The 26,317-nt window shown below is 43.3% G+C and overlaps 1 protein-coding gene across 1 annotated transcript in view; it reads left to right on the top strand.

Moving 5' to 3' along the window:
- Positions 1 to 26,317, top strand: part of kcnh8 (potassium voltage-gated channel, subfamily H (eag-related), member 8) — a gene marked incomplete at its 3' end in the record, with an annotated part of 89,885 nt that overhangs the window by 44,079 nt on the left and 19,489 nt on the right. The window contains 6 exon segments of the mRNA XM_080442658.1: positions 2,451 to 2,685; positions 2,972 to 3,129; positions 12,633 to 12,837; positions 16,319 to 16,534; positions 18,163 to 18,362; positions 19,713 to 19,962. Coding sequence (XP_080298784.1) covers positions 2,451 to 2,685; positions 2,972 to 3,129; positions 12,633 to 12,837; positions 16,319 to 16,534; positions 18,163 to 18,362; positions 19,713 to 19,962 — 1,264 coding nt within the window.

Raw genomic sequence — 26,317 nt, 5'->3', positions numbered from 1 at the left:
GTACCCGTCCCACCAGGTGGGTTATTGGTGAACAGTTGGGATGGGGCTTAAACTCCACATAATGAAAGTCATAATGACAACAGGAGCTGTCAATGATCATTTTAAACAAGAAAAGAATGTGGGTCCCGTTAAATCATCTAATCAATCAAATGAATTACTTGTACCACCTGCAATTATGTTAGTGAGCCTGTTAGAGTGTTTTGATTGTCCTGCAGGTTACAACATTGACTGTGTAGTATACTGTAACAATGGTGTTGAAATGTGTATCTTTTTTAAACCACATGAACCCTAGCATCCCTATTCTGGGGTGAACATTCTGTGAAAGTAGCAGATCTATAAGCTCGTTTTGATGCGCTGTGAGGTTGTAGATCCACTATTTTCGGTGAAGAGATTTAGTGTAGAGTGAAAAATGAGGGGGCCTAGCATAGAACCCTGGGGTACCCTGGTCAACAAAGTATTTAGGGTTTATTATTAATGAAGCACAGAGCAACTGTGTTCTTGCACACTGGGTCTGCAATTTATGTTTTAATTAGTTTATGTACTAATTATACTGTCAACAGTTGACATGGCTTCCATGCTTTCTACTGTATTACAATTATCAGGAGCTTCTCCTATTGTTACAGCTCAAGTATGATAGTAAATAGATGGATTTTCAAACCACTTTTATCCACAGTTACCACTTGGGTAATTCAAGTGCACTCAGCTTGTTTTTACAGTACTTACTCGCCTCATAATTATGCCTAATTTATACTTGGTCGCACTACGGTGTTGCGTGCCGAGAATAGCAGACATACAAGCTCACAAAGTTGTGTGCTTTAGTAGTCTAAAACGGCTTTACTCTATTTTTCAAAGCAGCATGACACTTGTAAGCATCGTAGCCATGGTAACAGCTATATGTTTCACAAATGTTAATTTCATGGTGTTGGAAACATTTTTGAAAAGCTGTTTCTGGTATGAGGCCAGTTTGAATGGTTTGAGATTGATTTAAAAGAAGCTACAAAGCTTTAGTATTTTTCAAGATTATAGTTTATCTTTTAACCTTGATGTCTTGTTTAAGAATCAAATCAAATCTTTTTTATGTTCCAAAAAATCAAAACTTTTCAAAAAATGCTATACAGATATAGGGCTTAACTGGTTAAAAGAAAAATATATGCTTAAACTGTGCCCTGGTTCTTTGAGGACTGTGTGAATACAGAGTCTTTTCCGAATATACTGTACAGTCAGTCATAAAACAGAGAATATGAGCTACAGTATGGGAGGGAGGGATGTGGTCTTTATGAGCAGTCCTCTACAACCACCCCAGATCATACATTAGGGGTTGGCAATGGCAGTGAGGGAATTGGCAACAAATAAGTTGGGGAGAAGAATTTAAAAATAAAATCAACAGTGGATGTATTTTTTTGGCTTACTGGCAGTGTGCATACAGTATGAAGTTTGGCACTGATTGGTCCAGCGGTTTGCGAGAATAGCTCCAGAGACACACACACACACACACACACACACACACACACGCGCGCGCACACACACACACACACACACACACACACACACACACACACACACACACACACACACACACACACACACACACACACACACACACACACACACACACACACACACACACACACACACACACACACACACACACTTTTAATAATTTATTTATGTCCACATAATGGATACAATACAAGGACACAAAGGTGCTGTAAAAATGTACAGCCAGCAAATCTTGGACAATTACCCAAACACCCGTCAGGGGTGCAAGTAACAGCGTCTTCACCATATTTGGCGGCTACCAATAAAGAAGAGTTTGCACAGAATTTTGCAAGCCGTTTAGCTGCTTTTTTGGCATCCCAAGTTGTTGGAAGCCTGTCCTAGACTGGGTGAAGCCTGTCCTAGGCTGCCAAAGATAAACACAAGTAAATTGCACCTATAACCCAGCTCTGTGATGGTATGGAGGAGCGGCTGGTATTTAATGACTTTAGTCATAAAAGCTTCCTCTAGGCTAGAGTCAAAGGTGCAGGCCACAATAATGGAAACTGATTTGGAGCCTTCATTAACAACAACAACAACATCTTGTTTATTAGCAGAGAGATGTGCAAAGATTTCAGGATTATCAGTACAGAGTTGAAACATGGAAGGTTTGAGGAATGTTTGTACATTCTCACTGACAGTGTAAAATGTTTGGATATGTCCTTTGTTATGAGATCAACTATTCTGTCGTGGTGTGCTATGTAAAGCCCTTTATACTGTAGGCATAGCAGCCATTCAGAATGTCTGACATGGTTTCTGTAACAAGCCCTGTGGTGTGATGCAGAGCCACACATAAAAAGAAAATACATCTTTTTTTGTGGTATAAATCAGCATAAGGTATGTAACCTATGTATGTCAAGCGATGTTCCCACCATGACAACCCCTGTCATGTCTTTTCACCCTCTTCTGTCTAGAATGTGTTCGGGGATCCCCCTGCTCTGCCCGAGTATAAGGTGGCAGATGCCAAGAAGTCCAAATTCATCTTGCTTCACTTCAGCACGTTCAAGGCCGGCTGGGATTGGCTCATCCTGCTGGCTACGTTCTATGTTGCTGTGACGGTGCCCTACAATGTGTGTTTCATCGGCGATGACGACCTAACTCGCAGCACCACCGTCAGCGATATTGCTGTGGAGATATTGTTCATTATAGGTTGGTTGTGGGGCCGTAGGGTGAGGACCTCTTACTGTATAAGTGTGTGTGTGTGTGTGTGTGTGTGTGCGTGTGTGTGTGTGTGTGTGTGTGTGTGTGTGTGTGTGTGTGTGTGTGTGTGTGTGTGTGTGTGTGTGTGTGTGTGTGTGTGTGTGTGTGTGTGTGTGTGTGTGAGAGAAAGCTTGCTCTCTTACTGTATGTTTTGTGGGCCTAGCCTCTGCATTCAAATTCAACCCTTTTACAACTCTTGTCTGTCTCTCTGTGCGCCTTTCTGTCCACCCGGCAGACATTATCTTCAGTTTCCGCACCACATATGTCAGCAAGTCCGGCCAAGTCATCTTTGAAGCAAGGCTTATCTGCATCCACTACATGACCACCTGGTTCATCATTGACCTGGTGGCTGCGCTGCCTTTTGACCTCCTGTATGCCTTCAAAGTCAGTGTGGTAAGTATTGGGGGTGTACTGTCCTTCCTGTACCACGTCACTAAAAACCACACGGTTCAATACTCAATTCAGTTCCATTCAAAGAAAGAAAGAAAGAAAAATATAGGCTATCCAAGAAAACCTATACAATCTGACATTGAATCGTTTGGCTTGTGTGCTTAATTGTAAAGGAATGCAGTGCGTCAAAATTGATTGATAGCCTCAGTACAGGAGATTGAATATACAGGCTGGTGAAATGTGTGCATAGTACTGCATACAGCTACACAACACCTCCATCAAATTTGACATTTCATAATAGAATGAATTGCATTGATTGCTTCCAGCACTGCTCAAGCGCCACATTCCCTGCCTATTGATTTCATATAGCCAACAAAACAATCTAAGTGTAACTATTCCCCTGTTCTGCTGGAGTCCAACGCACAGGGCCACCTCCAAGGAAATGTTTGTACACAAAGGAGAAACAGAGATACACAGGCCTTACTTCCTTCTCTTGTCTGTAATTATACAACCCAATAGAAGCACTATACTGAAGAAAACTGGGTCAATATTGCTGGGGTAGGGGTAAAATTTGTGGTGCAGGGGTAAAATTTGTTACAACGAACACAATTGGCCATGATCGTGGGACGGTAGCCATTTGCAGGACAGAGAAAACGTTCTCTGTCGCTGCAGTAGTGACTTCTACAGGTTGATCAGGGCACCTTTTCAGTGGAGTTTAGAACTACAGTAGCTCCCGCTGTGTGGCTGATTGAAGCGATTATTTGCAGATTATCCTGAAGTGTGAGGGGTTAAAAGATCCAATCTTAAACCTCCAGCTCTGCTCACTGTCGGTTGGGGTGTCCCCGATAATTATCAACAACGTATCTGAATTATGAAGTCACAGCAGGAGTGGCGCAAGACCGAGAGAGACAGGTCTACAAGGAGACGTTCAGTGAAAGACTTTTAGCTTGGCGAACAATTGAAACAACCTGTTATGGGTGTAATGGACAACAGAGGCTTGCCAGAACACTTTATAACGTGTCTTCCCAGAGATTATCACATCCGTTTGTCCGTTACCACAGCAAGTCTAACCAGCTCCGTTCCGCTTCCGCTTGTGATCACGCAAGATGAGATGACGTGAGGTGCTGTGTTGCTCAGCCAGGCACGATAATCTTATTTAAATCCTGTAGTGTATGATGCGCCATTATTTTAAAACTTTGTAGTGTCAGCATGTTTATTATTGTTTATTATTGTTTACTATACAATTATAGAGAAGCGAATCTTATAAGATTATCCTTATGTGTGTGATGCAACTAGATTGGAAAATCGTTTAGGATTTTAAAAGTGCTGTAGTGTGAGACCAGCTTCAGTTAAAAATCCAGTACTAACTATACTATTGGGAGGTTCTAATTGGTTCCTCGTCATGGAGGGAGGTTTGTTTTTCTGGCCTCTAATTGGGAGAAAAACACTGTGTAGGACGTTTTTTGGACAGTTGCCGTTTTTTATGTAAATAGCTGCAAATCAAAACCAATGGGGCTCAATCCATATCCAATTATATTGGACGAATGCACACGCAATACACCATAATGCCATAATGAGAGGACACACATGTACACACATGTGTACACACACACACACACACACACACACACACACACACACACACACACACACACACACACACACACACACACACACACACACACACACACACACACACACACACACACACACACACACAGTACAACAGAGGTCATCATGTGTGCAGTAAAAGCCAAAGTGTTCATTGAGAGATCAATTGAAGCTCACTGGTGATTCCACTGGGGGCTCATTTAACGTGGTGGTCGGCATTACAGAGAACAAGAGAAAGACGTACAGGACAGGCAAAAAAATGAAAAGAAGAAAACACAAAAAAAACGTGAAAAGGCAGATAATAAAACTGAGAGTTACCAGAAATGAGAGAGAGAGAGAGAGAGAGAGAGAGAGAGAGAGAGAGAGAGAGAGAGAGAGAGAGAGAGAGAGAGATTATGAAGACCTGTCTGATAAAACAGGAAGTAGTGTGGGGGAAAGGGCTGTGAAATAAACTAGAAATGTCCAATGGTTTGGGGGGGGGGTGACTGGGGTGAACTGCTTCAGCGCAGTCCCTTATTAATGGAAATACCAAGTACTCCCGTGTGGACCAGGGCTTTGGGTGCACGCCACGGGCAGCTGGCCGTGAGCTCCCTGCCGCCATGGGAGCCCTCGAGCAGGCAGTAATTGCGGAGTGTTAGGAGTCATGTCCCCTCTTAAGGGCTTCATGCACGACTCACCTCTCACTGAAGTGATGGGGCCACCACAGCATTGTCTCTACCTGTTCCTCTCTCTGGCTGTGTCCAAACTCACTCACTATATAGTGCGCTACGTAGTGATTACTGATTACATTGTTTTCTTTTTTGTGTTATCAGAAGGTATAGTGATCATTATGTAGTGCTCATCTTATTCCACAATGCATGGTGCAAATGTTACCTCCGCCTCCACGTCCACTTATGGTTGCCCACCAACCTCTTTCCTTTTCCTTGTGGATTTTACCATGTGGATTGTGCCTGTGAAACGTACCTTTGTGGACTACAGTATGTGGTTGAACCTAACAATGCACTGATACTCTTTGCATCTCAATCTCATGTAGAACTCTGTTTTGGGTAGAGACGAGAGGCTGTCTGGGATTCCGAAAGTTAGCCGGTTCGACCCCCGGCTTGCCCAGTCTACGTGACGAAATGTCCCTGAGCAAGAAACGTAACCCCTAATAGCTAACCTGTGTGCTCATCAAAGCCACCTGAGCAGCCGTCAGCTGGGTGAAGCCGTGAACGCAGTGTCCCTTCCGCCCGGGGACAAGACAATGCTCCCTATCCGTTCCCTAAAATGCTGCATTAATTTAATTCTGAGTGGAAAAGTGTCATGCCAGTTAGTTTTCTAGTGCTCTTTCAGAAGGGCCCCATGCAGAGATGACAACTCATATGCAATTTAGCTAAAGTGACCTTTCCCCTGCCTTCTTAAGTGTTGTTTGGTTCAGAGTATTTTGAAGCGTGAGAGAGAGTTTGCTGCCTGAGACTTTCTACCCAAGGAAGGTCAGTCTGGAGATTATGATGAAACCGTGATTAGATCCAGTGATAGCGTCATTATGTGGAAGCCTTGGGCAGTTCATATAGTTATTAATACTTCATGGCCGCACTGATTATGAAGGCTCATATGAGAATGTCTCTGGAGGCTTGAGGCCCGGCGGTCGGTGTCTTGAGGAGCAGCGAGCGCGGTGTGACTCCAATGCCATTATGCCAAACAAACACGGCCAACCCTATTGTTGTGATTGGTTTGTAGCGCTAAAGGCGGGGCCACAGGGAAAGAGATAATGAATGCTTTTATCACACACACACACACACACACACACACAGCCACACACATGTGCACGCTCATACAAGTGCGTGTGCAAATGGAATCCTAGGTGTGCTTGCAATAGAGTATGAAGTCCTGACATCACTCTTTCATCCCCTGGGTCACGGAAGTAATTTCTCTATAGAGAATAACATTGGGTGATCTTAGAATCGTTTCATATAAGAGTCGTGGTCCAAAAATAAACAAATTGTCCTGGCGATATTGTTAGGGAGGTGTATCGTTTACGATAGTCAGTCACTATTTGAGTAGACTGAAAGAACGAGCCCAATCGATGGTCTTGAAGGGCGGATCCAAACCCAGGTGCCCGGATTCTTGCGCCGCTTCCTATTGCTTCACCAATCTATGTCCCCGCCTCCCCTCCCCTCCCCCCTCTCCCCCCCCATTCTGTGCACGGAACACGCTGACGTCACCAAATTTAGAGCGACGCCCCTCTGCACTCTGATTGGTTAGGAGATAACAAGGTTCACTCACGCTCCGAGACCACAGCTCCTGGGATCTTCCCCCAGCCTTTTTTCTTTTGTAACAAAAAAAAAGGCATGGGTTTCCGAGGCTACTATTTGAGTGACTGACTATATTTGAGTTTGATACAATTCGGCGGCGGTAACGTTAGTGTTTTCTCATCAGTTGATGCTTCATATCCATATGAGTCAAACCGCCATGCTCATTTGTTTATTTTTGGAACACAGTTCTTATTGCGAACGCGGAAGGAGGCGCGGAAGGAGGCGAAGCCGCGCCTCCGACCAAGTGGAGCTTACTATGTAACCCTGCTCAGGTTGTGGGTCTGTCTGTCTGTGTGTCTGTGTGCATGCACTACCTATGTAGAGGGCGCCAGAGTGCAGGAATGTAGACAATGCTCTGATTTAAATGCAACACCACACACACACACACACACACACACACACACACACACACACACACACACACACACACTTCTCGCCATCACAGTGAAATAACACGGATTACAAGTCCGTAAATACACAATATTTTCGAGCTGCGTTCGCTTCCAGCGTTCGCGCGTCTTACTTGTATGACGCGATATTAAACACGCCTATGGGAATTCAGAATGGGGGAAAAGACGTGACCCAGGAAGGATGAGTAAATTACGTCAGACTTCGGTGCTCTATGCTTAAAGAAAAGCAGGAAGCCAGGAAAGCAGCAAAATGCTAAATCCACAACTGATGACAGCAGGAGAAGGGGGGGGGAAGAACAGGGGCAGAGGAGTGGAAAAAGTTCCAGGAAGGAAGTGGCGACAGGTGTAAAATATTAGTCATCCTCTCCGGGTTGCCGTGGGACGGGGCGTGACGCAGCTTGCTCAGTCTGTGGCGAGTTGGCGGGGCGGGGGGGGGGGGATTGGGGGGGGGGGGGTGATAGATAGGGGGAGTGGAGACGTACTGTAGCTATTCCCCAGGGCCAGGCAGGAGGCTTCATTATCCTCTCCTTCCTCTGCGGTATCTGTACCAGCCCTCTATTGCTCACAGTATGGAGGAGCGCTAAAGCCTTCATAAAACATACATAACTGGGCATGCAGGTAGGCGGTGGCACTGATAGGGGTTGTTTGCACGCACACTGTTTCCCTGCGCACACCATGTCCTCTGTACTGTGGCATTCATTCGGTCTCTTCACATTATTCAGAGGAACACTGTTACGTTATCTGCCTTTTTGTGGTTATTTTGTCGCCCATGTACCCTGCCTTTCATGGTTTTGCTTCACAGTACTTTACCGTTTCTATACAGTTGCTGCCCCACTTTATGACTCCCCGCCTAGCTCTACCTGCAACCCCCTCGGCTTTCCACACTTACATGCACTACACAGACACAGACACAGACACGCACACACGCACGCACGCACGCACGCACGCACGCACGCACGCACGCACGCACGCACGCACGCACGCACGCACGCACGCACGCACGCACGCACGCACGCACGCACACACACACACACACACACACACACACACACCTACTCAGAGAAAGGTTACATCCTCCCTCAGTGTCCTAGATGGCTGTAAAGAATAGTTTGGAACGGTGTATGTATGCATGTACCGTATGTGTGTGTATGCATGCATGCGTTTGTGTATGTGTTGGTAAACAGTGCAGTCTAAAAGAAGGTTTACTAGGGTAAATTACAGAAAACCACACCGTCAAGATTTATGACGAAGTTGTTTATAGGAAAGAATGAAAGTGGTGTTAATTAAGGTTGGTGAAGGGGTGATGGTTACAGGAGTGGTGGAAAGAAACTAGTTACATTCACTCAAGTACCGACCTTAAGTAAAAATTTTAGGTACTATTACTTTACTTGTATTGAGTATTTCCATGTTTTGATACGTTATACTTCTACTCCACTATGTGTCTCAGAGGCAAATATTTTCAGACTTTTCAGATTGTGATTATTAATACAAAATACATTAACCACGTATGCCCTATTTCATACTTGGGCCATTCTAAAATAGCTGTGATGCATTTGTCAGCTTGTAGATTTTCAAAATATATATATATTTTTTGACAATTATAAATTATTGCCTATAATGACATGCCCAAAATAGAGACGTCATGTTGAAAGTAGATAAGTCTTTGGCATGGAGTTCGTTGAGTCATCTCTGGGATGGTGGATGGAGACCCCCCTTCTCTTGGCAGGACCCTAGAGAGAGAGAGAGAGAGGGAGAGGCAGAGAGAGAGGGAGGGGGGGGGCATGGGAAGGACAAAAGGGGGTCAAAGGAGATGGTGGATGGAAAACGAGAGCACTAAGAATTCTAAGATCACAACTGGTGAGCGGGGAGGAGAAAATCTCTAATGTGCTAGTTCTCTGACTCCTTAACCATAGCTGCCCCAACTCTTGAGCATGTGAGCGAGCGTTGGGTTTATACAGTACAGAAGTGATTCTACAAACTTCATCAGGGAATCTGCGTACAGATCTGAATGTTTCGTGGGGAATGTTTCATGAGCTCTTTCCCCACCCTTAACCACTTTCAACCTGGCATCCCTATTTTGGCCATGTCATTACATGCGAAAATGTTAAGATAATTTCTAAAAAGTTCCAAAAAAAAAAAAAAGCGCGTAGATCGGCTATTTTCGCTATTTGGTGTACAATGAAGTACAGGTTAATGTAAAATGTTACGTTAGCGGTTTATCAGCTTGTGATGTTTGACATACTGTAGAAGTTGAGGGACGGAATAAGAAATGAATCCTTTGGTGTTACCTTAGAAATGCTGTGCATGCGTGCGTGTGTGTGTGTGTGTGTGTGTGTGTGTGCGTGCGCGTGTGTGCGTGCGTGTGTGTGTGTGTGTGTGTGTGTGTGTGTGTGTGTGTGTGTGTGTGTGCGCGTGTGCGTGTGAGAGAGAGAGACAGAAAGAGAGGTAAAGAAAGTGTATATGCATACATATCTACTTCTATAGGTGTGGGTGGCTTATCTCTTTTCATTTAAGCTTTACTGTCAGCCTACTGCTCATAACATTGGACAGTATATGTCAGCATATCCTGGATCCCCCCCCCCCCACCCTCTCCTCTCTCTCATCTATCCCCCCTTCCTCTCCACCTCCCCCTTTTTTGCTCTATCTCACTTTCTCCATCCTCTCTCCTTCTCCTTCTATTTATTTATCTCCTTTCTTCCCTTGGTTTCTCTCCTCTGTACCCCCCCCCCCCTTTCTGACGTTGCCTTCAGTGGAACATGCTCAAATGTCAGGGAATGAAAGGGAGACTCTGTGGCGCCGCCCGGCGAAGAACGACACCCATCAGCTGCCTATGCTGCACTGTACGTAGCTGTAGGAAAGGATGACAACGGGTAAATGATAATAATAATAATAATAATAAATATAGCTGCAAGCAGCGATAATACGGGGCCAGGGATTGCAGAGAGAAGAAAGAAAGAAGCAATGATAAGTAATATGCACAATAAGCCATAGAAACATAGAAGACTGAACTTGAGAGAAAGAAGGCCATGCAATTATCAAATGAGCATTTTAAACCCTCACTAACCCTAACCTCAGTAAAACTATGCCTATCCCTAACCTCAAGAATACTACGCGTAAGCCTACGAATGCCAAATCACGATCACCTCAACACATCTCACAAAACGTGAAAAGTTGTGAGATTGTAGATCGGCTATTTTCACAATGAAGTATGTCATACATTGAAAAAACATACTCTTGTTGCTATCTGAAAAGTTGTGAGATTGTAGATCAGCTATTTTCACAATGAAGTATGTCATACATTGACAAAAAATACTCTCAAATAAGCATTTCATGTTATCTTTAACAATTGCACATGCATTAATTAACAAGGTCATGTTTTATGCAATGCCCACACTCACCCACCCTAACCTCAGTAAACACTACATGTAAAACTAAGAATGCCAAATCATGATCATTTCAACACATTGTCAAGGACAGGGATCGAACCAGCAACCTTTGCCCTCACATACTGCCTCTTTTCTCATTGAGCTAGTAATATGGCCTCCCTGACAATGTCTGTTGATATGTATAATTCTTTCCGTCCATTATGAACCAAGCCTCTGTTTCACTAACTACTCTAGATCACTGGTTCACGAACCATTTACCAATAGAGAAATTGTAGGTCTCTTCGGAACCGAAACTTCCGAAAGTAGCCGATCTACTAGCTCACAAAACATTGCTATCTGAAAAGTTGTGAGATTGTAGATCGGCTATTTTCACAATGAAGTATGTCATACATTGAAAAAACATACTCTCAAATAAGCATTTCATGTTATCTTTAACAATTGCACATGTATTCATTGATATATATTCATGTTGTTTGCATTGCACTTTAAATGAAGTCTACATGAAGTGAGCCTTGAACCGGCAACCTTGCGGTTGTCAGGCATATTCTGTAGAGAGAAGCCATCGGACCAACAGTCCAGAATCTGTGAAAAAGGAGCTCACACAGATGATACAGTTTCACGCAAATAGCTGAAAAATCCTGGGTTTAAGTGTTTTTCAAACTGCTCAAAATTGCGGTAATCTGCACGAAACTCTTTACACATGAACTTTGGACCTCTGCCGACAAAACATTAGTAGCGGATTTTCCATAAGTTCAAAATGGTGGGAGATCTAAAGGTCAGAGGTCAAAAGTCAGAGGGTGAAAGTTGTTCAGCATGAGGAGACGCATATGTGTATCCAAGTTTCATGGCTCTAGGTCAAACAGGGCATGAGTTGTACCTGTTCAATGTTGCCATTTTCAATTGAGTGCTATAGCGCCACCTTTTGACGAAAGATTGTGAGAATTATTTCTTGACCGTTTTTCATGACCATCTACCATATGGCCGAGTTTCGTAAAAAGCGACAGCACGGTTCACCCAGAACTGCGAAAAGTGGCAGAAGAAGAAAAAAGATGCAAATCTTAAAACAGGGCCTGCTGCCATGCTGGCAGGCTGGCCCCGTAATAATCTTTATTTGTATAGCACCTTTTAAAAACAAGTTTACAAAGTGCTTCACAACACAACCCACAACAGACAGTGTGGGGAAAGCAAATCAAAAAATAGAAAAACAAGACAAGACACAGACAGTTCAATTAAAACAAATACCAACAGCAGAGAACAACAATAGAGGCCATACAATGGAGTCCTCAGATGGACTGATGGTAATGGCGATGACGATGATAATTGCGATGGCATTCATGGCAGCAGTGGCTCTATTTGGCAGCAGTGGCCCCATATTCTTTGATGGGGACTTTGATGTTCGATCACCATAAATTGTACTCCTGTAGCTGCTCCTGCTTCCTTAGCCTCGCTAGTGGTGGGGTGGCAATGTCTGTCTGTCCATTCAACAAGATCTTGAACACTACTGGCTGGATTACCATAGAATTTGCACCATCCATGAACCTTCTTGACCTGACATCTGACATCTTAAGAGCGGAGCCGTTAACGCCAAGTTTAACTATATTCCATTTGTTGCAGTAAATGGTTAAATCTACTAGTCTAGTGTTCCTGACTGAACTGCAGTTTAAATTAATGTGAATTAATCGCACAAAATAAACGCTCCCGGTGTGTACAGACCTTTAGTCTTGTTGACTACAGTGTACATAAAATCAACAAAACACTGGAAACAATAATCCAGCAAGCTGGGTTCTCACCCGTCATCTCCACAGGTGTCAGTGGTCCATCTGCTGAAGACAGTGCGTTTGCTGCGTCTCCTGCGTCTGCTGCAGAAGATGGACCGCTACTCGCAGCACAGCACCGTGGTGCTGACTCTACTGATGTCGATGTTTGCCCTGCTGGCTCACTGGATGGCCTGCATCTGGTACGTCATCGGCAAGAAGGAGATGGAAGCCAACGCCTTCTCCTGGGATATTGGTGAGTAATATTTTGCGTGGTAGTACCGCTCAAAAAGGCCACAAGCTCACAACAGCAAAACGAGGCATCTACTGTAATAAATGAATCTACCTAACAAATCTATCATTGATAATAGTAGTAGAAATGTGACACCTCCCTTAAAATAAATTGTGGATTTGAAATATGAGTAATAGAGAAAAAACACAGAGGCCAACTGGGTGCTCACAGTTGATAAAAAGTGTGTTGAAGGTGCTTCTAGGATCAGCGGGAATATAGACTTAAAAAGAACGAGGAGATCCGAGCACTCAAAAAATATGGAGGAGAGGAGGTAAAGTTAAAACAAAGTCTAACAAAAATGCCAACATATTTCGACCGGATAAGGTCTTCAAGGTCTTCTGTTCTCGCCCCGATGAAGACTTAAACCGGTCAACACATGCATTTTTTATAGAATAAACTTTGTTCTAGCTTTACCTCCTCTCCTCCAGATTGTTTGCCTGCTCGGATCTCCTCGTTCTTTATGAGAGAATCTGTATTGATCCCAACAGAGAAATAGGGTAAAATACAGACTCTGACTTGAAGATCTGAAGGTGTTACAGTATGAGATCTACAGTATATTGACATAGTGAAGATTTTAGATTTTCTTTAACTCACCAGCTCCAACTTCATTGGTAAAAGAAAATATGTTTAGGGTGACCTCAGACATTTGGACTGTACATTCCTTCCTTTTTTATGTATCCATACAGTGATTCTACCTGGTGGTATTTGTTGTGTATACAGTAGGACAGGGGTCTTCAACGTTTTTCAGGCCAAGGACCCCTTAGCTGAGAGAGAGATGAAGCAGGGACCCCCACTACATATTGGATTCATGTTGAATATGTGTTTTCAGACATTTAACGACTTAAACCCTCAATACTTTGATAACGTGACCTTTTGCTCTTTTTTCCCTGTACACCACACCTCTTCGCCGAAAATAGCCGATCTATGACGCATAAACTGCCATTTTCGGCTAATGTTCCCCCCAGAATATAGGGATGCGAGGGTTCAAGTGGTTAATGTAAAAATACAATTAATGAGTCCCTGATCACACAAAGATTTGGCAGACCCCCTGCAGTATCTCTGAGGACCCCCTAGGGGTCCCGGACCCCCTGTTGAAGACCCCTGCAGTAGGATGTGGTGTCTATGTATTTGTGGTGGCAAACCAGTCTCCCCTTTGGGGATCAATAAAGTTCATCCATATCCCTACAGTATATAGAGTATGTATACACTACACAATATACAATACACTAGTGTGTGCTACTGTTGGCTTATATCACTGTTGACTCCTCTGTAAAATAATATATTTCAGCAGCTTAATTGCAGTGATGATTTCTTTATCGATCCCATTGACTCACGAGAGTCTTTTGTGAAATATAAGTGGGCTATAAAGCAGGATATCAACAACTTGTGTGTGTGCGCCTGTTTGTGTATCTGTGTGTTTGCGCGTGTGTGCATACGCTTGTATACATCCATGCATGCATGTGTACTGTAGTGTTGCTGTGTGTATACGTACATCTTATGTGTGCATGTACATACAGTACACGTGTGTATGTGCAACCATGTATGTGTCTGTGCATATCTTCAAAGTGCAACCTTTTGTGTACAGTATGCAAATGCATAATATGCAAGGACATACTATGTCCGTCCGTGTGTGTCCGTGTCCATGTGTGTGTGTGTGTGTGTGTGTGTGTGTGTGTGTGTGTGTGTGTGTGTGTGTGTGTGTGTGTGTGTGTGTGTGTGTGTGTGTGTGTGTGTGTGTGTACTGTGTGTGTGTGTGTGTGTGTGTGTGTGTGTGTGTGTGTGTGTGTGTGTGTGTGTGTGTGTGTGTGTGCGTGTGTGTGTGTGTGTTTGTGTGATTGACTGCGTCAAGAATGGCATGATTGTCATTGTAATTAATGATGGAGCCCTGAGGCCTACCTCCATCTCAGCCTCCAGGACCCCCACATGTAATGAGGCCCCCCGGGCTGATATCTGGTCAGTATTGACAAGCATGCGCTCCATCTGCAATTACTTCCCATCGACTAACAAACTGGTTCTGGGTCAGCATTGACTGGGTCCTGAGAAGGACGTAGAATATTTCTTCTTCACCAATTACTAAGCCTGGGTGTCAGAGAATGATTTTGTTTCAGCGTCCCCGGCGCAGTAAGTTACGTCAGGGAGGGACTAATGCATTGTATCCCAATTACGCCACTCTTAACACCCGGTGCTGCGCTGGAGTCATGTGGCTGTGAGGGACTTCTGTCCAATTACCATTCTTCACTGTCTGCCGGATGTTCCCCCGGGACTCGCAATGCGCTAACGCTAGCGCATGGCCGACCAGCTGAACAGTTCTGGTTTCCTAGAAAGTGAACCGTGCTCAGTGGGGCCCTGGTGGGGCCCTGGTGGGGCTTACAGTCTCTGGATGAAGCATAGCAGTACTTAATGGCCATTTAACTCACGGGTAAATTTTTATGCTTTACATTTTTTGAAAAGAATCCCAAAATGCCAGGGTTCATGTGGTTCAATGAACACTCCTGGGACATTAGCAGTAAACTGCAGTGTTTTAGTCATAGATTTTGATCTCCAACAGGCTTGAACAACCGGGGACGGGATTATGTTTTCACCCCTGTCTGTGTGTGTGTCTGTCTGTGTGCCTGTGAAAAGCTAATCTCGGGCCGAACTGAACCGATCGGCGTGAAACTTTGCACGCACGCTCCCAGTAGGAAATGTTTTCAAATTAGCTGCATGGTGGCACTTGCATCACCTTTTGGCCCATGACTCTTAAACCATAGGTCGTACAATTCAAAAAAAGACTCCTTTGATCATGACACAACTCCCCTTATAGGCCCCGCCTATAGATTCTGTCCAAAACTCACACAAATTGGTACACATTAGCTCTGGAGTCAGGTAATCATGATGTATCAGTCTGATCTCTCATATTCCGTTCTGATAGGCTTCCAAAGTTTGCAAGAGGGGCCTGTTTTTCAAAATAAATGCCACAAATCATGAACGCAGTGCCCCTAATTTCAATCACACATTGAGGGGCCTCTGTACAACTCAGAGCCAAAAGCTCTTTCACTTCCACCTGTAGGGGATACCACAAATGCTACAAATGTCAGTTTTATTTTCTACCAAATTAGGTACAAAAGCTCTTGTGAGTAATGTCAAATGTTCTTGTGAGACAATTACCGTCAAATAGGGTTTTCAGACCCTGATACTGTTAGCCTGTGATTAGATTCTTACAAAAAACTCCTTATATCATGAACAACATCCAGTCATCCCCAAATTAGAATCACATGTTGAGGGGCCTCTAGAGTGCACCTCCAAAAGCACTTTCACATATGCCCACAGGGGGTTTATTATATACTCTGGCTGCAGAGATCTGCACTCCGGGGAGCACTCTTTTCTAGTAAAACAAATGTGAATGTTGATCTATCTGTCTGTCTCTCTATCCGTCCGTCCGTCCATCACTCCCGCTTTCCTGTAGGATGGCTCCATGAGTTGGGTAAGCGTTTGGAGTCTCCGTACGACTCCCTGGGCATTACCAATGGGACGGGGGTCGGCGGGGGTCCGGCCATCCGCAGTGTCTACATCGCCTCTCTGTACTTCACCCTCAGCAGTCTGACCAGCGTGGGGTTTGGCAACGTGTCAGCCAACACGGACGCCGAGAAGATATTCTCCATCTGCACCATGCTGATAGGAGGTGAGGACAGGACCCACAACACACCGTCTGTCTGTCTCTATGTGTTTATATGTCAGTCTGTTATGCACACACATGAGCATGCATGCACGCACGGACATTTACAGAATGCGATGAATAGACTGATGCACACAAAGGTGCATTTGCATATGTAAGGTCGCACGGACGCACACACGCACACGCACGCACGCGCACGCGCACACGCACACACACACACACACACACACACACACACACACACACACACACACACACACACACACACACACACTGTGCAACAGTGCACAGTGCAACTACTGGTCAATGTGATATGATGAATGGCTGGCTTCAGTAAGCGGGTTTGATGCGGTTCTAACTGGATGTGTAAACTGGGTTTGGTTTTGGGGATAAAGAGGTCGCAGTTGCAGGGTGCTCCCAGTGGACTCTGCCCACACTGGATCTGCTGAATGTCCCTGGCTGCCTGCGGGCAAATTCAGCTCCAGATAGACAGACAGACAGACAGACAGACAGTCAGACAGACAGACACGAACGAACGCACGCAAGCACGCAAGCACGCGCGCTCGCACACACACACACACACACACACACACACACACACACACACACACACACACACACACACACACACACACACACACACACACACACACACACACACACACACGTACAGTCGAGGGCATTGGGAAGGAATTGGATTATTGTCCTATAAAAGTGAGTTATGGAGCAAATACACTTCCCCTCCACCATCATTCTGCTATACTGTTTCAAATATACTGTACCTACTGCACAGGGGGAAAACATCTGCAAAGAGGTATGGATTTAAGAAATGGGCAGAACATGTACTGTATCTTCGACACAAGTTTTATTGGCAAAACTATATATGAGATATATTAGTGAAAATATATTTCAATGGTTAAAAAATAATTGGGGGTCAAATTATACAAATGATACAAAGAAACATATTATGTTTCTGTGTATAATTTGACCCCCTCCCCCCACACCGTATGAACTATACAACATCGTAAACATACGTATGATCAAAGGAGGTGTAAGTGATATATTTTTTTTAAAAGAGATTTCTTAAAATTAAAAAGTTAAAGCTCTATATTCTGTTATGTGTTGTAGAGGTTTTGTTCAGTAGCAGAGTTCTCCCCGTCTCTCCAGCTCTTTTGAAAACCGGAAATATATTTTAGGGTCAGAATTCCAGTTGTATCCATTTAGGAGAGAGAATCCCCACAAACAGCTTCAATTTTTCCAGTTCTCATTTTCTTGTCTCGTCATTCCCAATTTCACTTGTTTTTCCTACAGTATATCTTATGAGTTCTCTCTCCATGGATGAAATTGGTATCCCGACCTGAATATGTATTCTGTTTAAAGAGCTGTAGAGATGGGGAGACCCCTGTTATTGAACAGTCACTCTATATATAAACACAGCAATAATCACAAATAGCTCTATATCGGAATATAGAGCTATTTTAACCAAAAAAATCAATGAAATATTTTATATTTCATAAGACAACCCAGTCTAATTTGTCAGTATCCAGACATCCCCTTATTTCCCTCTCTCTATATCCCTCATCCACCATTCCGCCTCACTTCCTTCCTCCCTTGACTTCCTCCCTGGCATTCAGCGCTGATGCACGCGCTGGTGTTTGGTAACGTGACGGCCATCATCCAGAGGATGTACTCGCGCTGGTCCTTGTACCACACCAGAACCAAAGACCTCAAGGACTTCATCCGGGTCCACCACCTGCCCCAGACCCTGAAGCAGCGCATGCTGGAGTACTTTCAGACCACCTGGTCCGTCAACAACGGCATCGATGCCAATGAGGTACATGTACCTTCTGTCGCAGAAGGACGACTGTTAGGATTTGCTGGTCACTTTGTGGCTCAGCTTATGTGTGCGTGTTGAATTACTCACAACATTGAATATTTCCTTTTTTTATGCTTCCTCTTGTAATTAACGTATATTTTTGACACGTATAATGGTGACATACAGCAATCAATATTTAATTCCACCTATCTGCATGCATCCACTTTTATACACTTCAACAAATGGAATAGCAATGACACGATCACTTTAATGCCAGGTATTCTGTCTGGCCCCGCCCAGTAGCTAGACGGGGTGACATGGATTAATGCCAGACAGATGAATAATTGATCGTCACGTTGATTAACCGAACCCTGATGACTCGTTTATCAACTCAACAGGACAAGCTCTAGTCTAGATGTTTGTCGCATTAAAGACTGACTGCTGCCTGATTGACTGACTGAATTGCTGGCTGACTGACTGACTGACTGACGTTGTGAGGTATCAAATCAAATCAAATCAAAGTTTATTTATATAGCACACTTAACATGACCAGGTCAACCAAAGTGCTGTACAGGTAATAATAAAAATAATAAAAAGGCAAACAATGCAATGTAAGCTGACTAGCATACAAGGAATAAGCACAAACAAACAATCATTATCAAAAGGAAAGACAGGGCTACATCAGCTATCACTGAAGGCCAGGGAGAAGAAATAAGTCTTTAATAAGGATTTAAAATTAGCTATCAACTGGGCAGCTTTTATGCGTATGATTAAGTAGGACTGTAATGATGTGGTTTGGGATGTGTGCTTGTGTGTACAGTATGTGTATGTGTGTATGTACATATTAAACAGAGACAGGCGGACAGACAATAGGAAGCACGCAAACAAAATAGGTGTGTCTATATGGCTTGTCTGTCCTTGTGTATGTTTAGTTGTGTAATTGCATAACATGTGTGTATCTGTGTGTGTATGTTCAAACAATTGAATGCAGTGGCTCATTATATTTTGCGTGGTGTCAGGTGTCTACCCTCCCTCCCTCCCTCATCAGAGACGTTAATGGATTAGCTAATAGCTGTAACAGCGAGGGGGGCCATTAGCCAACAAAGCAATTCAAAGCTCAGAACAATAATGGTTTGACAACGTACGATGCGCTAAAACAACAACAGATAGTTAACTGCCAAAACAGCCAAAACAGCAAGACCTTTTTTCCTGCAAGAGCGAATGGAATCACTACTTCCAATTCCTCGATCACAGAGCATAGAAGCATAAAGAAAATGATAAATATTTGGACTTTGTTAGCTCTATAATGCGAGGTTCTACCAAAGTTCTACATCTACTGTTCTCTTCTTCTGGATCTCCCCCCCTCAGTTGCTGAAGGACTTCCCAGACGAGCTGCGCTCCGACATCGCCCTGCACCTCAACAAGGAGATCCTGGAGCTGTCTCTGTTCGCCTCGGCCAGCCGCGGCTGCCTGCGCTCTCTCTCGCTGCACATCAAGACCTCCTTCTGCGCGCCCGGGGAGTACCTCCTGAGGCAGGGCGATGCGCTGCAGGCCATCTTCTTCGTCTGCTCCGGGTCCATGGAGGTGCTGAAGGATGGCATGGTGCTGGCCATACTGGGTACGAACCACCAACGTTTGGGGAATGGGGGAACGTGGGGCGGGGGGGGGGGGGGCTGGGTGTATTTGGTGGGAAAGGAGGGGGGGCAGGAGGAGACAGGGGAATAGGCCAGTAGTTTTAAAAGTGTGTGTGGGGAAGGGTGGGGGGGGGGGGTTCCAGCGGGTAACCAGCTAAATGCAGAACAGTGTAACCACTTAAGCCCTATTTCAGAAATTGTTTATGAAAACTTTTGCATACAGTATGACATGGCCAAAATATAGGGACGTCAGGTTGAAAGTGGTTAATGTCACTATAATTTCACCAGCTAGGAGGTGATACAATGAGAATGTACTGTATAAGAATGACTGTTCAAATCATCAGATCTCTCTTCCCACCTACAGTATTCACCTGTTTCCTAGGCTGTGTGTTTTCCACTTCCTGTCGATTTGATCCAATGAAATCGACAGGAAGTGGAAAACACACAGCCTAGGAAACAGGTGAATAGACAGTTGTAGAATTCTGTACCTAACTTCTCTTATGGGGGTCTGCGGCTTAATGCGTATCAGTTTGGGAGTCCTTCACATGAAAATGTTTGAGAACCACTGGAGTACAGGAAGCAAGAGGCCCTTTTGCTCTATTATATTTTCTGGTACGTACTGCCCTGTGGCAGGTTCTATAATAAAGCTCTCTGTGCAGCACAGCGTGATAAAGCAGTGTCCAGTGGAGCTCCATTGTTCCGAATTATCTCCAAAGCCCCAATATGATGTCCTAAAAGCCAGAGCTGTTGAAGCCTATTGTCACAGAGCGTATCTTTGTCTAGCTTTGTACCATTGTTTCAACAATATTGTCCGACTGGAGGAGCCATAGACGGTCTTATCTGGAGTAGTCACACAGGGCCTACAGGCACTGCATGGTGAAGATTTACTTTTTGATGCTCATCAACAATGTTTTTTCCATTGTTGGGAGGCCAGCGTGGTGTAAAACAGAGACATATTAAACTCATGACACAGACATTCAGGGGTTCATTTTCTTCACCACCATATGCAAATAATATTCAGTTCAAAATAATGCGTTCCTATAATGTTCAATGCGTTCCTGCGTTTACGTGTGTAGTGTACGAAGATCGTGGAGATAGTTTTTTAAGGTTGTGTAGTCAAGGCCTTAAATGTAGGGTAAGTGATTTTTATTAATTATTTTGTTTAAAAGGTTAAAGTACTACTATACTGATAGTAATCATTGCTACAGAGTGTTTGTTCGGTCACAGGGGTCTCTCCAGCTCAGTAAACAGAATATAGTACATTTTCAGGTAGGTCACAAAATGTAAGCCAATCAGGAGAGAGCACTGAAAATGCATTTTCTATTTAATAAAGAGCTGGAGAGACATGAGACTGAACAAACACTCTAGTCTATAGCAACGAGTACTATCAGAAAATAGAGCTATTTAACACTTATTTTAACCAAAGTAAATCACTTACCCTACCTTTAAGTAGTCACACCTGGCCTGAGTGAAATTAATTAAGACACAGCTAGTTACTACACAACTGTTGTGCATCAAACTAATCGATGTGCACAGGATAAATCAGCCATCCCAGACACACTCAGGAAGAGCTTATTTCCAGACAGTACATGTCCTCTCCCCTGTCTGTTCCTCTCAAGGTCAAGGTGAAGTTTATTTGTACCAAGATGGGTGATTTGTGTTACAGCAGCATAAAACACAAAAACATAAAAACAACAAGATAAAAACATACACTACACCACAACACACACGACCAGTGTCCACAGCAAAGAAGAAAAAGCTCTATTTGTATAGCACCTTTCAAAACAATTTAACAAAGGGCTTCACAGAAGAATTCAAAACGCATAAAATAAACCAATAAAACATGGATTAAACAAGATGAAATAGGTGAGATTACAGACTCTATAAAAACTCTATAAAACAAAATCATCGGTCTTGTCAATCTGAAATTTAGCCAGCTTCCTTGGACAGAAGAGTGCTGCTGGCCTTTCTTGCACAATATTTTAGTATTAAAATCAAATTTCAGGTGGTTGTCGATAGGTACCCACTGCAGATATCTATAGGTGGTTACCAAGTCCACTGTCTGACCTTTGATACTGCTCTGGGGAACTATGTCGCATTACAGTCTGTACTTCATCAGTTTATTCCACGGCATGACAACTAGCATAACTGTATAAGTCTGTATCCACTGGACAATATAAAGAGCTTGTTAACCCAAGAATCCTGCTGTCATCTGTCCCCTGCTGCCTAACCCTGTGTTACACAAGTGTCACTGGGTGAAATTGGCTAGAAGAACACTGTAGCTTTCACATTACAAAAACATAATTAGTACAATATCAAAAAGCAAACTTGTCCTTATTGCTTTGTATTGTTGCCCTTTAAAATACAATTACGGGGAGAAATGTTTCAGTATGAACATGCCCCTGAATTTTTTTTATTAAGCAAAGGCAAAAATGTCCTAACACCTGCTCAAAAAATTCGAAAGGTGATCCTTCTGTTGTCTTTACGAGAAGCAAATTCTTTGGCAAATGCCTTCCTGTTCAACAGCCTTTTTTCCTTATGAATATGATTTTTTGAATGAGTATGGCACTGGCACACACAGCCACACTGTTCAGTCATGCTTGTGTCATAGTGCTCTGCATGGAGCCATGTCTCGAGCCCACTGAACCATCTCTCCGCTTCACCTAATGCCACTGGGACAACAACAGTGGTGGATGAAGTACTACATTTTTTTTACTTAAGTAAAAGTATCAATACCTCAATGTAGGAATACTCTACAAGTACAAATCCAGTATTCAATAAAGTATTGGAATCAAAATATACTTAAAGTACTAAAAGTACTCATTATATGCAGAATGACCCATTTCACAAGTGTTCAAAATGTAAAAAAATCTTTTGAAAATAGCAAATATACGTACTCCCAATACATCGCAACACGACACGTTGTGAGCTTGTAGATCGGCTATTTTCAAATGGCCAAAGTATATAGGGATGAAGTGGTTAATGCATGTTTTGTAATAATAATCGAAATCTACAAAGTAACTTGTAACTAAAGTTTTCAAATAACTGTAGTGGAGTAAAAGTACAATATTTGCCTCTGAGATGTAGTGAAGTAGAAGTAATATTAAAATTTGAAAATACTCCAGTAAAGTAAAAAAAATCCTCAGATTTGTACTTGAGTAAATGTACTTGGTTACTTTCCACCACTGGACAACAATCAGCCATCTCCCAAGTGTTACAACTTGATCAAAGAGGTCACGCACCTCTGGACATATCCTATGAAGAATACCAACAACCTCAATGCCATGGACTGGAAGTTATACTGTACTTGGTTCTGAACTTTTCTACTTGTGTCTTCAGGCATTCTGGATTGAGCTCTGGGTACTTTTGCACAACACCGTGTACCTCTCCAATACAGAGGACTTGCTCCAGCTTTCTGATCATTCTCATTCCTTCCTGCTCTAACCATTCTCTAATCTGCATATCCACAACATCAAGGACCTTAGCAGGGGTAAAGTATCTGTACTGCAATGTAGAAGTACTCTGTTACAAGTAAAAGTCAGGAATTAAAAAATTACTTGAGTAAAAGTACAAAAGTATTGGTATCAAAATGTACTTAAAGTACCAAAAGTAAAAGTCCAAAAATGTACGACGCGTTGTGAGCTTGTAGATCTGCTATTTTCAAATGGGGCTGAAGTGGTTCATGTATGTTTTATAATGTAATAATTTATATCAGCAAAGTAACTAGTAACTGAAGTTATCAAATAATTGTAGTGGAGTAAAAGTACAATATTTTCCTCAGAGATGTAGTGGAGTAAAAGTAAAAGAAAATTGGTAATATTCCAGTTAAATAAAAGTACCTCAAAACTGACAGCACTTGAGTAAATGTACTCAGTTACTTTACACCACTGGACTTTGGATAACTGTTCTGTAGTACTCACATTCCCTCCCCAGTTTTAGCGTTTCCCTTAAACTTTAAACTGTTGTGACCGAGTCTGGCCGTTCAAAGTTATACATTTTATATACATAATAAGTAGTTTATATGCAATGTTAAACTAGTTATTGTCTACATTCATTCAAGTGTTATTACAAAAAAAAAAAAATGTAGGCTATTAGGCCATGCTCTACTGGTGACATGCTATTTTTAGAACATACCCTTCGGGCACCTCATTGACGCCCTGTGGGTGACCAGGTGCTCGCAGGCACCAAGTTGGCTACAACTGCCAGAAAGATATCCATCCGTTTGCCTTGTATCATTGGTATCACGGGTGTTTAAAGGAATAGTTCACCCAAAAATGACTTATTTTCTATCAATTACACACCCCATGAAGCCTTGAATTCATGGAGATTTTTTAGTTTTTGTTGCATTCCTAAGCCAATAATTTGATGACCGGCGGAGTCATTGAGCACCATGGTGCTTCCTGAATCTTGGGACGGTCCGCCTTCAACTCACCCGATTGGACAGAGGGAGAAAATCGGCTCCTGCCTCCAGCAGTTTTATGCTTAGTCGCGGAGAGCAGATAAACGCAAGGTCTGCGCGACAAGCGGAAAAATCTGCTCTTGCGTGAATCCACGCATTTACATTGACAATGCATTGGCAGATTCTGCCCCAGAGGTAAAATAAAAGTGGTGGGAGCGCGCCCTTAAGCTGGTTTTAGGCATTTGTAGGCTTGCCGAAAAGTACGTAGAAAATACGTAGCCTGCGAGTTAGTTCAGGCAGGCACTCGAGAGGTTACATGTATGCTCATTAATATGTGGCTGTGTACAGCGTCATTCACTGACGTGGCAATCAGCTGTCCAATCAGGTGGGTTATTTAAGCTCACCTAAAGTCTGCGTTCCTTCCGCTTGTGTGTTATGGTTGTTGTCATGCAGCGTTTGCTCCCAGCACCACCAGTGGGCTCTGCTATTGGTCTGTTCCCCATGGGGGGTTGTTATTATGTATCTGTCTCCCTGCTCTTAATGGTTAATGATGGTTGTCTAAATTGTGGTGAGCAGGGAGAAAAATATAGCAGAGCCTGAGCCAAGATAAAATATTACATCCACTCTTGTATTCTCATTCTATATATTTGTTCAATATATATTCGGTCTATAATATTGGTTCAATCTATTCGTGAGTTATCTGACTGAACTAACAAAGTTCTCTGAGGACGAAAATGCTATGCTCTGAGTTCTGAATGTATGGAACCACAGTGCACACATTAAGCAAGCGGTCGTTGTCTTTGAATGATGGCTTGTGCCCCTGAATATTTAGCAGCCTGTGTCCCTGAATATTTAGCAGTCCTGTTTTCTGCTCCATCATATGCCTGGCCTGATGTGAAACTTGAGGTGTAGCAACACCCTTGCCAGATTTTCTCCAGTGGTCACTGAAACCTCATGGCCAATATACAACCAAATCATGGTCAACATTATCTTAAGCACAATGCCTCTTGTTCGTTTCCTGGGGAGTGCATTATAAATATAGGATTTTGGTTTTGGTCAATTGATTATCCACTTGAACCCCAGGATTCATATTCTGGAGGTAAATTCGCCAAAACTAGCAGATCTACAAGCTCAGCTTGTAGATTTGGTGAAGAGTTTTGGTATAGAGGGGGGGGGGGGGCAGTATATATGCTCTCTTAACTTCTAAATCCACAATGACTGGGGGAAAAAAGCAGTGTTGATGCGCTCCTATAACTTCTAAATCCAGAATACCTGAAGACACAACTCGCAAAGTTCAGAACCCCACTTCTAAAAGTAGCACTACACCCCTGATTATGGATAACTGCAAGTGTGGAAGTGATTTAATCTTGTAAGCAATCTCTCTAACAATGGAGGGGATCAAGTTACGGAAATCATTTTGAATAGTGCCTGACGTGTAACAATCCTTTTTACTTGCCAACCACCTGGCATGGGTCTTCATGCCAGGTGGTTTATACCTACTGTAAGTAGTACTAGATCAAGATTTCTCTCGCATGAGAGCCCCTGAGAGCTAAACCCTGCCTTGCCAACAACTGCACAGCACCAATTATTTTTAAGAGGCATGCCCTTGCTTCCTCTTGCTGTGATGCACCCACGCTAGCCAGCTGACACTGAGCTGATCCTGTCTTCATACAGATTGGTAGTTACTGTATTGCTGCTGGAGTTTTCATGTTAACTGAATCGCTCATTGGCCTTCCTCCAACTCCCAAACTTGCTGAAATAAATGCAAGTTCTGCATTATTTGCAGTGAAATTATTTGCGTGATATGCTCTGCAACAGTAAAAGCACAGCACACTTTCCACACCACATATTATTTACAGTGCATACTGCAGGCCTTGTTGACAGGGTTGGAAGAGAAGCTTTGACTCCAAACATGTACAAATGTTTTATGTGGAAAATAC

Source organism: Gymnoscopelus braueri (genome assembly GCF_963280865.1).
Source record: "Gymnoscopelus braueri genome assembly, chromosome: 11".
Lineage (NCBI taxonomy): Eukaryota > Metazoa > Chordata > Actinopteri > Myctophiformes > Myctophidae > Gymnoscopelus > Gymnoscopelus braueri.
This window is presented reverse-complemented; position numbering and strand designations above follow the sequence as displayed.